The sequence below is a fragment of the Megalobrama amblycephala genome, linkage group LG7 (genome assembly GCF_018812025.1).
Source record: "Megalobrama amblycephala isolate DHTTF-2021 linkage group LG7, ASM1881202v1, whole genome shotgun sequence".
In the NCBI taxonomy this organism is placed as follows: domain Eukaryota; kingdom Metazoa; phylum Chordata; class Actinopteri; order Cypriniformes; family Xenocyprididae; genus Megalobrama; species Megalobrama amblycephala.
In genome coordinates this window covers 44,415,462-44,431,931 of record NC_063050.1, presented here as the reverse complement: position 1 = coordinate 44,431,931, position 16,470 = coordinate 44,415,462, and the positions used below count along the sequence as shown (strand labels likewise).

The 16,470-nt window shown below is 36.3% G+C and overlaps 1 protein-coding gene across 1 annotated transcript; it reads left to right on the top strand.

Annotated features, from left to right (window-relative positions):
* The first annotated feature begins 4,462 nt into the window (after window positions 1-4,462).
* rfc1 (replication factor C (activator 1) 1) lies at window positions 4,463-16,328 on the top strand. The gene is given in 25 exon segments (XM_048198425.1): window positions 4,463-4,480; window positions 4,592-4,661; window positions 4,664-4,698; window positions 4,892-4,958; window positions 5,327-5,428; window positions 5,543-5,844; window positions 5,931-6,005; window positions 6,385-6,462; window positions 6,665-7,003; window positions 7,232-7,339; window positions 7,958-8,137; window positions 8,281-8,385; window positions 9,377-9,764; window positions 10,073-10,182; window positions 10,384-10,498; window positions 10,612-10,700; window positions 11,150-11,287; window positions 11,776-11,871; window positions 11,978-12,076; window positions 12,185-12,339; window positions 12,551-12,668; window positions 12,917-13,062; window positions 13,172-13,385; window positions 13,584-13,766; window positions 15,572-16,328. Coding segments are annotated over 25 exon segments (3,426 nt in total). The 3' UTR covers window positions 15,668-16,328.
* The last annotated feature ends 142 nt before the right edge of the window (window positions 16,329-16,470 follow it).

Below are 16,470 nucleotides of genomic sequence, written 5' to 3'. Positions count from 1 at the left end.
ATTAGGCTTGTTCGAGATGCATTGGTGCTGTGCAGACCGATTGGCGCATGACATCAAAGTACCACGAGAGTGTTTGGAGAGTATATGACTCCTTTTGTTTTTGAATCGCTTTTGCGGTACTTTGTTATACGCCGATCAGTCTGCGCATCGCCAATGCATCTCGAACAAGCCTATTGTCTTGCTTCCCAGGAAAGATATCATCTTGATGGCAGTAATATGTCTCTGTACAATACCAATATATGCTTCCATGTCATCCATGCTGTGACAGATGTTTGCTCTTGCACCTGTAACTGATGAAAGTCTGGATGATCCCTTTCATCTTTGGGACTGAGAATTCAATGGCCATTTTTTCCCAAAAACAAGCTGAAACATGGACTCATCCAGGGTTGGGCAAAAACACATCAAAATGTATTTTAAAATAAAATACCTTCATTTTAAATGCATCAAAATAAACTACAAAATACAGCAGCCACACCATGTATCAAAATGGACTACTGTATTTTTGTATTTTAAAAATACCAAAAAATACTTTTACGAGGGAGCATGAAATTTCACTGTAAACTTTCCATCAATTGGCCTATTTGATTGATCCCTTCACCATTACACTGACAGTTGATTAAGTAAACAATGTTTGATAGCTTTTCTCTGCCGGAGTCATGCAATAAATCTGACATATGCAACCAGTTAAAGGCACAATATGTACAGTAGGATTTTTTGATTAAAATAACCAAAAAACCACTAGAACAATGCTATATTTTTGACTTGTTTACTTACATTATCCCAAATGTTTCCAAGAATGTTTAAATCCAGAGAAATACGCAATTTTAACCAGGATAAGTTGCGTCACTTATCAATGACATCATACCAGCGTTACCCTTGATTTCTGGTTTTATTTTGTAGAAACCATGGACACACCAAAGAAAAATAATCTTGTTATATAGCTTCTTGTTTAAATCTCATTTTCTTGATTTACCGCAAGTACCATGTTTTACCATGACTAATATAGATCTAGCTTACTGCAGTGTGCAACAAGTGTCTCATAGAAGCCGCCGAGTGAACGCAGAGTAGCATTATAACAACATTCAACACAAATGTATCTAATATGATAAACAGTGCTGCATTACCCCACATAAGTTAGACTGGTGACTGTGGCATAATAAAAGTTCCACTGCTCTCGAGACATGCGTTGTGTTTGTCTCTCATTAGCAATTGCACCAGCGGTCTCGTTCAACATCACTCGGCCCTGCTCTGCTTCATACTACAACACTCTCATCCATAAACGTGATTTCTGATCGAGTCCCGTCCCGATTCTTTTCCACTGGCTGTAGACGTGAAGACAACACCTCCCATGATTCCACAAAAACAAGGATAAGTGACTGAACAAGTGACCTCTAGTGGTGAAAATGTACATATTTTGGCTTTAACAGAACAAATATTCATGATCTCCCAGATGAAGGTTATAGTTTTAAAATAACCCACAGTTTAATGTTTAACAGTTTGCACATGACTCATAATTGTATCCTAATTTAGTTATTTGGTGTTTGGTAACGAAGGGTCTACTTTGCATCAGCAACACTGACTCAATGACAAACAAGTAATTCATAAGAAAACTGATGGCACCTGTATTCACAGCACTAATTAATCATTTGATTGTTAATCATAAATATAGGGGGCTGCTGCTCATTATAATAGTTTTCAAGAACATGTAAATTGGTATACCATTTAGCCTAGGCTATTAAAACGAACACCAAAACTTAACATTTATTCTGAACTCAAGTCTGGGCAAACTATTGAGTAAGCACCAATCAGAGGCTGCATTTTTATGATGTCATCATGTAGACTTCTTACAAAGTATTTTACAGTATTTTAAAACTACAAAAATACAAAACACTAAAGTATTTTGATACAAAATACAAAGCCATTTTCATCAACCCTATCAAATACAAATTACAAAATACTATTTTGTATTTGAAATACGTATTTGAAATACATGTATCATAAATACTACCCATCGCTGGACTAATTTGACCACAGCACACATTTCAGATGAGCTCAGGCCCAGAGAACTCTCCTTACGTAACAGGTAAAAGATACAAGTTGCGCTTCTAGATGCAGCGGCAAACTCTGTTAAGTGACAATGGTTTTCCGAAGTACCCCCGAGCCCGTGTGTCCATGTTTAACACAGTAGCATGATGGTTTCTCATGTAATGCCGTCTGAGGGCTCAAAGGTCACACACATTCAACAGAGGTTTCCTGCCTTGTCCTACTCAGACTGTGATTTCTCTGGATTCCCTGAATCTTTCCACAATATTAAATGCTTTATGCTGACAGGCCTAAATTCTTTAGGAATTCTGTTGCATTGAGAAATGTGATTTTTTTTTAATGGTTTGACAATTCTCACATGACATTTGGCACAAAGTGGTGAGCCAATACCAATACTTGCAAAGACAGAGATGCTCCTTTAATACCCATTCAAGATACCCTCAACTATTACACATGCTTAATGTAGACTTTTTTAAAACAGTTTAACTTGGATAGTTAATAACTTTTTCACTTTTATTTAGCCTCTGTCCCAACTTTTTTTGGAGTGTGTTGTTGCCATCAAAATCTAAATTTGTTTATATTTACAAAATACCATTAATTTGGTTTGTGGAAACTAATTTTTTATTTTTTTTTACTTTTGTCATTTCAAGGTTAAAGAGAATTTAAAAAATCACAGATTCTTGATTTTATTGCATTTTACAACTTTTTGCATTTACCCAAATTCTGGAAATGGGATTGCATATGAAGACTTGAATTCCAGAACATAAGTTGGAAGTTTTCAAACTGAGGTCTGTGGAAATGTTTAGAGAAAAACAAAAAAAAAAGAACTAAATTTTTTGTAAAAAAAAAAAGAACTAAATAAATAAAAAGATTAAGCTAAATAAAAGATAAACAAAAATTACATTAAAATAATAAAAAGTAAATTAGTTATACTTCTAACAGTACAGTGCTAAATATTAGTAAAAAAAAAAATCAATAATTAACCTAATAGAAACTAAATATTATTATGGATATTTATAATATTTTTTTTAATTAATTTTCAGAAATGTTTAAATTAGGTCTTTATACAGAAACAAACTATATAGATGCCTTTAAAATTTGAGGATGGAGGTCCCTTGCGCAAAGGTAATCATATTTGGGGGTCAGAGGCACAAAAGATTTCTGGTTCATTTTCATCTTCACAGAAAGCAGTTTTCATTCTTATAAATTTCTAATAATAACATTAGACATAATATTTTATATAAATAATCATATATTTTACCTCTTAATATGGTTTAATTTGTTATACAATATTTGTTGAACTGATTTCTTAACGCGTCAGAATTCCAATAACAGCTGGGGTTTTAGAAGATCTAAGATAATAATTATTGTATTTTTTAATGTGTTGTATCAAGACACCAGCCGAATCTCATCCGCGCGTGTTTTTTTTTTTTTTTTTTTTTTTTTAATGTTTAACAGAAGAAAAACAAACAAACAAAAAAACAATAACAACAATTGTCATCATCATATAACAATAAAACAATACGCCAGAGTCCAGTCTTTCAGTCCAGATTAAGTGCCAAGTCCTTAAACACATCCATTGTTCTCAAAGCCTTCAGGTTTTTAGAGAATTCAATAGAGTCAAAATACATTTTCATCTCACGTTTAAATCTTAAAAAAAGAGGTTTGCACTTTGAGAATTTACATTTATGAATGTGATACTTGGCTAACAGAAAAATAAGGTTTATAAAATAAATATCATTTTTCTTTTCACATTCATGAAAGCCAAAAATTACATTTCTATAGGTAAATTTGAAATTTGGATTTCTCATCCGCGCGTGTGTCTCTCTTCCTCCATCTGCGCGTCTCGTCATCACGCTGCGCCTGCGTTGAGAATCATTGGCGCCAAAGAGGACTGGAGTAGCGCTACTGTCCCGCAATCTGTTCAAAAATAAAGAAACGATAGTGACACATGCTTAAAAATGGTGAGTAGCCTTATTAATGCACCATCTATAGAAAAAATGACACTGTCAGAGACGAGCTCAATGCAGTTGATCAGGCTGTTTGGCGAAAGAAAGAGCAGTTAGCTCAAACTTGCAGCCTTAACGTGTTTGTTAACAGACCAGAGCTCCAAAAAGAAAAAAATATATATACAAAGGCTATTCATGAACTGAGCAATCCATGTTTCCGTCATTTAGTATTACGAGTTCATTTGTTTACGTCTTGGTGTTGCAACATTTAAGCTTTTAAAAAGTGCAGAACTTAACGATCAAAGTCGACTGTCTGCTAACAGACAGGCCAATATGAGCTGTTGTGTTACTATATACCAATACAGTACAGATGCTTGTGTTTTGGTATTAACGAAGCACCTGCTTCCTGTTTGTTATTGTCAACTTTGAAATGTAAACATGCAACTGAACAAACTCAGCCTGGGGTTACTATGGTAGTTGCTCTGCACGTAACACGTTTAGTAACCTATGTTATTATAAAATTATAATAAAACTATGTAAAATTACATAAAATGTTATTATTATTATATATTTTTCTAATTCACTTATGATACTTTCAGGACATCCGAAGGTTTTTTGCGTCCACCAAACCTGCGGCGCCCAAACCTTCAAATGGAAGCACCAGCACTGATGAGAACAGAAGAAGAAACAGAAATCAAAAACTAAGGTAGAACAACAGTCTAATGTACATTTGTCATTTATTTCTGTGACAGGTCTGTGATTGTACTGTATCTATTAATATGAGATGGCATCTACAATATGAATTCATTCTCATATTCTCTTTATTTACATAAATTTGCATGCCAATGTTTTATGCATCCTGCAGTGTTATACAATCTCTGTTTTTCCTCTTTCTTTAGGTCAAAAGTCCCACATCTGATGAGAAACCCACTGGAAAACGAAAGAAAAGAATCATAATTGATTCAGGTTTGTAAACCGCATTTATCAAATATTGGTACAATTATGATGATGACCATTATGTTCACTATGTACATTGTACATGGTGGTTATTAAGTACGTACTGTGAATGAGTGGAGATGGCTGCCCTGAGGTTTTTGGAAGTGCTATATATATATATATATATATATATATATATATATATATATATATATATATTACAGTTTAATTTGTGTCTTTATGCAAGAAACCATATAGACGCCTTCTACATTTTAGGATGGGGGTCATCCGCATAAGGATGATCATATTTGGGGACAGTGGCATCTAAAAGATTGAAACCCCTTGCCCTAGACAGTCTGGGAATTTGATATCACAATATTTCCCTAATCTTATTGTAGACTCCGAGGAAGAAAAGAAGGAGAAGAAGACCAAAAAGAGCACTAAAGAGACTGCTGCCCCCACAGTGAAGAAACACCCAGTAACTTACGTGTCTGATTCTGGTGAGGAATTCGGCTAGCAATTTTTCTCATGTATAATATTATGCTGCAAATATATTAATATGATGTGTACATCACAATTCGTTCGTTTTTTTTGCCCTTGTTTTATTTTTCCAGATTCGGATGATACATTTATGAAAAAGCCCAAACCCAAAGAAAATGGAATGGCAAAAGGCAAGAAGGAGTCAGATTCAGGAAAAGCAAAACAAGCAAAAGTCTCCCCCAGTAAATCTCCAATCAAATCCCCAAACACGATCTCAAAGGGAGGCGTGAAGAGTTCTCAGCCCACCGTCTCGAAAAAGGTTGCACCAACCCCACCAAAACAGACGCCCACCTCAGTAATGGCCTTCTTTGGGAGCTCAAGTGTCCAGAGGTCGGAGAAGAAAATGGTGGCCAATATCAGCACCAAAAGGAAGGCAGTGAGTAGAGAGAGTGAACGAAAGTGTGCTCGTGTGCGCTTAATGTGTAGAAAAATTCAAACTTATCAGTGTTCGTTCTCCTCCAGCCCACACAGGAAACTGATGAGTCACTCAGTGATGAAGCCATTGCAAAAGAACTTCAGATGGATGAAGACATGGAGGTTGGTTCAGGACAAATGTTTACATGCATGATAATGTGCCTATAAATGTGCCTACAAATGTTATGTTCTGTAATCAAGGACATGAACGAGAATTAATGAGCTGATTCAGAATTACTAAAAATTAATTGCAATAATTGTCAAGCACACGAGATTTCCAAACAAGAGCATGCTAACATGTATCTTCATGACCATCATGTACCAGGATTATTCCAATAGCTTATTCAGAATTAAGGCTTATCCAGAATATAACTTAATCGGAAAAGGCATGTAAATGTGGTCACTTTTTCATATCTAGTTTAATATCATGCAGAAATTGTTCATTTTCTGTATGTATAAATGCATAATGCATAACCTGTTTGTGTGTGTGTTTTTGTGTTAGTTGGAGAAGCAGATTCATGATGATGAGGAATTTGCAAAAACATTAGCCATGCTGGATGAAGCTCCCTTACCGAAAAAGGTTGGTGAGCACTGAGCAGTCTATAGTTTGTCTTAACACTATGTCTCATTCTGATTTAAGTAGTTATTCATAATTTATTCTTTCATGAAAATAAAATTTTATCAAGTTTACTGCATATTCGTATTTAAAAACCTTTTGTCCGCAAAGATCACGTGGAAGCCGTGTATTTTGTGTTTGTTACAAGATTCTTTTTGTTTCTTAGGCTCGGGTGGACTCTGTCTCCCCTTCCAAGAGCAGCTCTCAGGCAGTTGCATCGGACACCAAACCCAAAAAGGACCCATCCCCTAAAACAAGTCCTGTGAAGGCCAGCTCCAAACTGGCTCAGATGAAAAGACGACAGGATGAAGAGCATGAGCAAAGGAAAAAAGACAGGGATGAAAAGAAAATTAAGATCTCTCCTAAGAAAGAGCCAATTTCACCAGCTAGCTCAGAGCAGGCAGCTACACCCAAAACAGGAAGTGTTCCCACAGGAATGACAAAATCAAGGAGTATTTCCACTCCTAAAAGTGAACCCAGTAAAACCTCACCAACAAAACCAGAGGTATATAATTTGCATATACTGCTTAATTTAGGATTGTTTTATATTAGAAGATATTCAAAATATCAATTTTAGATTTATAATTGTTTTTAAAGGGTCTTTAGTTAAGGTTTTATATTTTATTTTGTATTTATATTATGCTTTTCACAATATATGTTGTTTCAAAGCAGATTTACAAAAAATATGGCCTGAAAACATCTAATGAGCAAACCTTTGTCTCTAATATTTCAGAATACTAGTCCTGAGGACCTAGAGAAAAAACGGGCAAATTCGTCAGCCTACCGAAACTTTCTGAACAGAGAAGGACCACGAGCACTGGGGTCTAAAGAGATACCACAGGTAAATACAGCGACAACTGAAAGCCCACCGTCTCATTGTTATTAATGAATATCTTTCAGGAATCAAATTATACTTGTCCTTTAAAGGGGCTGTATGTAGAATTCAGAAACCCTTGTTATTAGCGACACCGGTGGCCGTTATGTGAACTGCAGCCAGCAATTTATTGCTTCTGCTCGCTCTCTGAACGGTGACTGAACGTGATTCAAGGTCCTGATATACTTTTCATCTGATATTCTTCACTTAGAAGTAAACAGAAGTTGGAAACACCTTTGCAGCGATATACTATTTACAAACATCCAGACGCATTGTAGATGACCTTGTTGAATCATTATAGATTAACATTTGTGTTTGTTGACGTTAGTAGACTCTATCTCTAAGTTAACGTTAGCTAGCATTGCACACCTTGTCACTCTAGAGAATGGAAGAGGCTCTCGGGAGCATGTGCAAACATCACATCCTTTTGATTTTCCTGGCAAAAAAGTCCCAAGTCGGGGAAATGTTTTTTTTTTTTTTTTTTTACAGTGAGTTTAAGTTTTGTTACAGTGGCAATAAAAAAGAGAATTAATCTTACATATAGCCCCTTTAAACTTAATGTTATTATGTGTGTGTATGTTTTAGGGAGCAGAGAACTGTCTGGAGGGTTGTGTGTTTGTGTTGACTGGTGTGTTAGAGTCTATGGAGAGGGATGACGCTAAGTCACTGATAGAGCGATATGGTGGGAAAGTCACAGGAAATGTCAGCCGTAAAACCACTTACCTTGTTCTGGGACGAGACAGTGGAGCCTCAAAGACTGAGAAGGTCCTAATTGTCATTCTTTCTCTTTATTAAAACACGGGTGTTCTGTATGTTTCTTTTTAAATACATTTATAAATTACCTTTTTAATTTACTATTAGTTATTGTAACAAAACGTGTTAATGTAATTTCAATGTCTATCCCTTAGGCGGAGAGTTTTGGCACTAAGATCATTAATGAAGATGAGTTGTTGGACCTTATAAGAACCAAACCAGGCAAGAAGTCTAAATACGAGATTGCGGCTGAGGCAGAGGTAATATAGCTCCCAACCCCTTCTTTCAACCCTCCTGTTCTTTCATTTGCACTCACTGCCCACTAGAGCCACACATATTTAGCAAAATAAAATCAATACTGCGGTATATGGCTTATGCGATGGTCATATCCTGAAGGGTGTGATTTTAATTAAATAAATATGTTCCAAAATAAAAGCATCACAGTTTTTTTGTCGGCCAAACCCACCTGAGAAGTTAATAGTTCAATAATTTAATGACACATTCGCATGTTCAATTTTCTGATTTCTGTTCATGGTCACATGGCAAGTCTTTTTTTAAAGATGCTGAATGTTTTATTTAGATTTTTTTATTTTGAATGTGCCAATAAATAATTTAGCAGCAGATATTGCGATTTGAACTGCAGTATGACATTTAATTTAATTTTATATGAATATGTTCATATTGCTACTGTTGAGACATCCAGACACAAAGAACAAAGGCTCATAATGAAAATACTTACTTTTAGGGGCGTTTACACCTAAGTTCACTTTTTACTAGAACCAACTAACACTTTGAGTTACAATACAAATATTTATATCTTTAAACTATTTACTTGTTGTGTTCAAAGCCTTGTGCTTTTAACATCAATTCCTCAAGCTTTTATTTTGGCAGAATATTGGTATACCCTTATTTTGAACACCCAAATGTTTTAAGTTTTTACCAAAATCCTAAATGGATAGTTCATATCCACAAAGTCTTCAATGTATAAAGTCTTTTTTCAGCTTTTTATTAAAATTATTTTTATTTTGTATGCACTCTCTAACAAAGGCACCCCAATCAATAATACTTTCCAAATATAGCTATTCAAGTGATGTGGTCAAAGCGTTCTGTATTTGTTCATATCGCAATATATGTATAGCAGAAAAACTAAATGCATACAAAGTATTTGTTTTTTCCAATGTTGTACAGCCCTTCTGCACACACAGGAATTTAGTGCATTGATGAGCTTTCTGTCTATCTTCCATATTTTAGAATAAATCCTCTAAAACAAGGACTCCAGACTCTAGAGGCAAGCCCACTCCTCCAGCCAAGAAGGCCACACCACAAGGGCCCAGCCCCAACAAGAGAAGCCCATCAGAGGGGAAGTCTAAGCCTGGCTCTGCCTCTAAATCTAGAACACTTGGGGCCTCTCGTTCAGAGGTCAAAAAGAGTTTGAGCTATGATCAAACCAAGACAGCATCCCCTGTATCCCACACTACCCCAGAGAATGAGGGGAGCAGCCTGTTGTGGGTGGATAAGTACCGCCCCCGCAATCTGAAGAACCTGATTGGACAGCAGGGGGATCAGAGTTGTGCTAACAAGCTTCTGCGTTGGTTACAGAATTGGCATAAACATCACAGCGGCAGTACAAAAGCACCATGTCAGTATTGGCTCTTAAGTTTGCTCTTACTGTATGTTCACAGGACAGTTCATATTTGGGTAGCTGACATATAACCTATGAACGTCAACGTTAAGGTTAAAAATATGGATTAAGAAATGTGTATATTATTCTTGTGTTTGGATTGTTTTTAAACTTGTGATTGTAGTTTATACTGTGTATTATGCAGTATACATACTAGTATGCCATTCAAACCATGAATAATGTGTTTATTCAACTTCACTGTAGAGGCTAAAATTCCATTTAACTCATTTTCATTGTTCTTGTGTCTCTCACACTGTGCGAAACAGCCAAATTTGGTAAATTTGGGAGTAAAGATGATGGTTCTGGATTTAAGGCTGCATTGTTATCTGGGCCTCCTGGTGTTGGGAAGACCACTACTGCTGCTCTCGTCTGTGAGGTCAGTTCAGTTTCACTCATAAACTCATGTAGCTTAACATTTAGTTTGACTAAGATTCAAAAACAGTGTGTAATCGTTTTAAAATGTTTAACATTGTGTCAAGGATTAAATCATTAGTGAATGATTGTAAACGCTGTGTGTCTGTTTTACAGTTTTATTGCATTGGGTAAAGCATTAATAGAGTTTCATATGTGCTTGTAGGAGTTGGGTTACAGCTACGTGGAGATGAATGCGAGCTGCACCCGCAGTAAGAACAGCTTAAAGGAAGTGATCGCAGAATCACTCAACAACACCAGCATTAAGAACTTCTATACAGGTAATTAGCTTAATTAATAGCTAATTCATCAGGTAGCATCTGTAAAATAGCTTGGAATTAAACTTGTTGATTATAATATAAACACTGTATGTTTTTGTGTTTAATGGTGTCAGGTGCATCTCAGACAGTGAGCAGTAAACATGTCCTCATAATGGACGAGGTAGACGGGATGGCAGGAAATGAAGACAGAGGAGGAATACAGGTAGACACACACACACTCACATTCAATTGCATTACCTCTTTTTACCAGAGGTGGTGCTCAAGGAGCAAAAATGGTCATGATGGGGTCTAAATTCTTATGGGTTCAGTGGCTGTGTGTGGAATAGAGTACTAGCTCAATATATAATATATGGTAATGGTAATTTTGGCCTTTTTTTTAATTAACGAATTCAGTTTATTTGACATCCAGTTATATTGTACTGGAAATAAAAGGGCAAGTCATTGCAATCTGGAATATAGTTAGCTCTGTTGTATATTGCTCTTTTTGAGCAAATGGGTATTCTGTGTATACAGAATATGTACATATTTTGCACAGTGTATATACTACATAGTGCAGTCTTGGTAAGAGCAGTATGCTTTTCTGAACACCAGTGTATTCAGAGAGTTGTTGTGGTTCTTGACACTTGTGCTTTTGCCCTTTAACCCACACAGGAAATGATTGGTCTGATAAAACAGTCAAAGATTCCCATCATCTGCATGTGTAATGACCGCAATCATCAGAAGATCCGCTCGCTGGCCAACTACTGCTATGACCTGCGGTTTCAGAGACCCCGTGTTGAGCAGATCAAGGTGCATTGGCATTTGAAATGATTGTCAGATTAAATCACTGTTGATCAGTGTCACACATTTGATTTATGTAGTTAGTGGCCTAGAAATATTGCAGAATCTTAAGTATTTCTTATCATATAAGCATCATATCCTTTCTTTGTTTTTTTTGGATTTAGAAACATTTAAAATATTTATTTTAAAACAAATCCCAGATTTTCACTGGTTTTAAACCCTACATTATATCATTACTGAAACATATATCATCACTGAAAAAACACATTATTTTACAGAGTTTGTTACACTTGTTACATGTTCTTACTATAGTAATTATGCATAATTGCAAGCAGTTAACATTATAGTAAGTACATGTTTTTAGTTTATTACTCAGTACTTTGTGTAATTACACTGTTTCAATGACACCTTAACATAAAGTGAAAAATCTTATTTTACTCAATATTACACTTACTGTGCAAAATATGTTTAAAAAATGCTTCTTTTTGCCCAATCAGGGGGCTATGATGTCTATAGCTTTCAAAGAAGGTCTGAAAATCCCACCCCCAGCACTTAATGAAGTCATCCTGGCATCCAATCAGGATATTCGGCAGGTATGATGTTAACAAACAAATCTGTTGCCTTTTATCACTGATCCACTGTCTACTATTGAAGTCTGTGTTTTACACTGCAAAACTTTTATTATATTTCTGCATCTAGATCCTGCATAATCTGAGCATGTGGTCAGCTAAAGACAAGGTCATGACCTATGACCAGGCCAAAGCTGATGCTAACAATGCTAAGAAAGACATGAAACTGGTATGTGCGCACACTGTTAAAAACATTATGCGCACTTTATGAGCATGGGTGCATTGATGACATTGAGTAGACTGTATAAAATTACAATATCTGTGTGTTGTTATGCAGGGTCCATTTGATGTGTGCCGGAAGGTGTTTTCTTCAGGAGAGGAAACTGCCCACATGTCATTAATTGACAAATCAGACCTTTTCTTTCATGATTACTCTTTAGCCCCACTGTTTGTCCAAGAAAATTACCTACATGTCCGACCAGCTGCTGCAGGGTGAGTTTTAGAGACGTACTCTAGGTCTGGGCGATAGTTAATCTCTATATTTTCCCAAATTTTGAAGATATTCAAAATATATATCAATTTATTTTGTCTAAGAGCAAATTCACATTTGCTCTTTGATAATTTAAAAAGGTGTTTTGTTTGCTCCCCATGAAAAAGTCGGTATAATGGTGATGGTATAATGTTGACATTTGATGTTTTTCAGGGGAAATCTGAAGAATCATTTGGTGTTGTTGAGTAAAACAGCGGACAGCATTTGCGATGGAGATTTAGTAGACAAACAGATCCGCTCCAGACAGACCTGGTCTCTGCTTCCTACACAGGTAACACACTTCCTGCCATTGTCTTCTCATCAGTGTTGGCCAACAAATCCTCCGTCAACAGCTTTGAATGCTGTAGCAGCACCAAGAAAATCAAACCCACAACTGGCCATTTTCAAAATGCATTTTTTGAGGCAGAAAAGATGAATAAAGTCCTATTACAGCACTGATTTCTAACATATTACAAAACTTCACATAGTTCAGGTATTTTTGCTAAGGCTTTTCATATATCTGTGTGTATTTATTTCCAGGCAATTTATGCAAGCGTGTTGCCAGGGGAACTGATGCGCGGCTATATGAGTCAGTTTCCAACCTTTCCCAGCTGGTTGGGCAAGTTTTCATCAACTGGCAAACACAGCCGCATCTTACAGGAGCTGGCTTCACACATGAGCTTAAAGTGAGAAAACACACTTTTCTCTCCCACTCCCTTCCTCCATGTCTGAAGCATGAAGTCTTCAAACCTCATTTTTGCTTTCTTAAAAGCTTACCTATTTCTTATCCTGCAGGACGTTAAGTAGTAAGGAAGCAATAAATCTGGATTACCTGCCGTATTTGCGCTCCGCAATACTAGAGCCTCTTCAGTCCCAAGGTTCAGAAGGAGCCAATCAGAGTGTGAAGCTCATAGATGCTTATGACATCATTAAAGAGGATGTTGATAACATGATGGAGATCAGCACATGGGGCGGACAGCCGGATCCTTACTCTAAACTAGACTCCAAGGTGTGTGTGTGATTTTCTTAGCATATTGTAGAGTTATCCCTTCAGGACAAAGAACCGGTGGTCCAGTTGACAGTTCATTGCTTTGACAGATGCCTGCTCAGTCTGAGCTAATTGTGTTTTAACAGGAAAACATCTGGAGGTGCTGTATGCCACACTTTATCCCCATCAGCTGTGTTTTTTTTTCTTTCTTTTCCGCAGGTGAAAGCTTCATTTACAAGAGCCTACAATAAGGAATCCCATCTTATGCCATACTCCTTACAAGTGGTTAAGAAAAGCCGTAAAGGTGCTGTTGACCCTGAGCTTGTAGGAGAGCTTGACAATGAATCTCAGGTCCAGGAAGAGGAAGAAGACGATGAGCTTACCACAGATGCGATGATCAAGGTATACCAAAACAGCAATCCAGCAGCTTTCATTTCGACTATATATATCAGTTTTCCAATTATGTTGATTCAATAACATCTCATTTAAAGGGAGAACACTTAAAGGGATAGTCTTGGCTTATGGTGTTTCACTTTTGTTCATCTTCGAAACTCACATGAATTTGAATGAAATTTAGATTTCTGTCCTTCCACTGAAAGTCAACGCAGCTAAAACTTTGACGCTTCAAAAAATGTAATCCACGAGTGGATAAATCCTGAAGAGACATGATCGCTTTATATGATGATCAGGTTTAATTTAGGCTTTCAGTGCTTATATCATCATATTGTTCCAAATCTGTATGAGTTCCTTTCTTTCTTGGAACATAAAAGGTGGATTTTTGAAGAATCTCCACTCTTTTTTCATACAATTACAAAGAGACTGAAGCTTTCGGGCATTAAAAGAGGTCACAAAAGCACCATAAAAGTTGCTCTCGATTGCTCTATATTCCAAATCTTCTTAAACCACTGTGACTGGTTCATTGAGTCAGTGAGTTGAGAAACGGATCTGTTATGGCTTCAGAGGAGTTATAATGGCTACTTTTATCATTTTGCATGGTTTTTGAAGCTTAAAATCTTAAGTCCCTGTTTTTAATTGAAATAGAGTATGCTTGAAACAACCTGAGGGAAAGCCTGAGGGATAAATTACTTTTTTTCCTATATGTATAAACATGTATAGTTTGTTGCAAATGGTAAAGTTTGTCAAAGAATCTGAGTCATTTTAAAGGATTAGTCCATTTTCAAATAAAACTTTCCTGATAATTTACTCACCCCCATGTCATCCAAGATGTCCATTTCCTTCTTTCTTCAGTCGAAAAGAAATTAAGGTTTTTGATGAAAACATTCCAGGATTATTCTCCTTATAGTGGACTTCAGTGGACTCCACTGTTGAAGGTCAAAATGACAGTTTCCTGCAGCTTCAAAGGGCTTTAAATGATACCAGACGAGGAATAAGGGTCTTATCTAGTGAAACGATCGGTCATTTTCTAAAAAAAAAAAAAAAAAAACTGTATATGCAACACAATCAACACAAATGATTGCCTTGCAAGTAGTTCCGCTTTCCGTATTCTTCAAAAAGCTTACGCTGTATGTCCTACACCTTCCCTATCCAACTTACGTAACGAATGCGATGCCAGTTCCATTTTTTCCGTAAGTAGAATAGGGAAGGTGTAGGACATACAGCGTAAGCTTTTTGAAGAATACGGAAGGCGGAATGGCGGAACTACTTGCAAGGTGATCATTTGTGTTTATAAAGCATATACAGTTGCATTTTTTTTTTTAGAAAATGACAGATTGTTTTGCTAGATAAGACCCTTATTCCTCGTCTGATATCGTTTAAAACTGAAACTGTAATTTTGTCCTTCAACAGTGGAGTCCATTGAAGTCCACTATAAGGAGAATAATCCTGGAATGTTTTCATCAAAAACCTTAATTTCTTTTCGACTGAAGAAAGAAGGACATGGACATCTTGGATGACATGGAATTATCAGGAAAATTCTATTTGAAAGTGGACTAATCCTTTAAGACCACTTGTAACATTTTGGCTAATTTTATTGCATACAGCGTAGCTGTACACTTATTAGTAATAGCATATTTTACCATGTTTAAATTCATTCTACAGAATTCCACACATTTTGCCCTAAAATCAGCACAGAAAATGCAGAACCAGTCTGCATACTCCATCAGGACCTACACATAGGCAAAATTCCATTATAAAACAGCATTTTTCACCTGATTTCTGTTTTTTTTTCTTTCTTATTATTCCTACAGCAAAAGAAAGCCAAACCAGCAAAAGACATCAAGCAAGAGAAACCAGGGGCTTCTGGGAAGGGGAAAGGCAGGGGTAAAGGAAAGGCCAAGAACTGAGATAAATATAGGAGGGGCCGAGACCGAAAACACCTACTCTTTCTGTTTTCATAAAGATGTGAGTGGCTGAATGACATCAGCTCTATAAACAGAACTTTTTTCTGTCTGTGAGTCATACTTGTGCACTTCCTGAAAGCCATCACTCAGCTTAAGCTGCTTTCAGCAGGGACCAGGCGCTGGGGGTGGACCACACATTTTCACCGAAGTTATTATATGGTTCACAATTCATCGAGCATATCTGACTTGACACATGCATCACACTGTTAACACATGATGTTAAAGCTATATTCATCTCAAAGGTAAACAGTATTAAGGGCACTTAATGTCATCTCACTCATGTAACCCCCATGACAAAATACATAAGCATTTTAATATATTGCTAATGTTGTTCACAGTTATACACCCTCTTCCACTTAAGACATGGACACCCACTGTACTTAGCTTAGTGAACACACACAATGTAAATATGTATCTGCCATATTTGCTTTTTTCCTTTTGTTACTTTGAATACTTGCAGATATATAAATAATACCTTTCTTAGTGTTTTCTATGGCAGCACTTTTGGATCCAGACTGATAGTGTGTGTGATATTAGCCAGAGGATTATTCTGTAAATGACTAAATGTGTACAATTCAATAATTAAAACAAGAATTATGTCATAGATGTATTGTTTTTGCTTGTTACAATTATATCCATTCTGCTTGATGGTGCAGATCACAAGTATTGATCAGATTGGCCCAGAATGATAAAAACTGTGTAACTGTTGATATATACAATATTTGGCTAAACAACTCCGTACATAG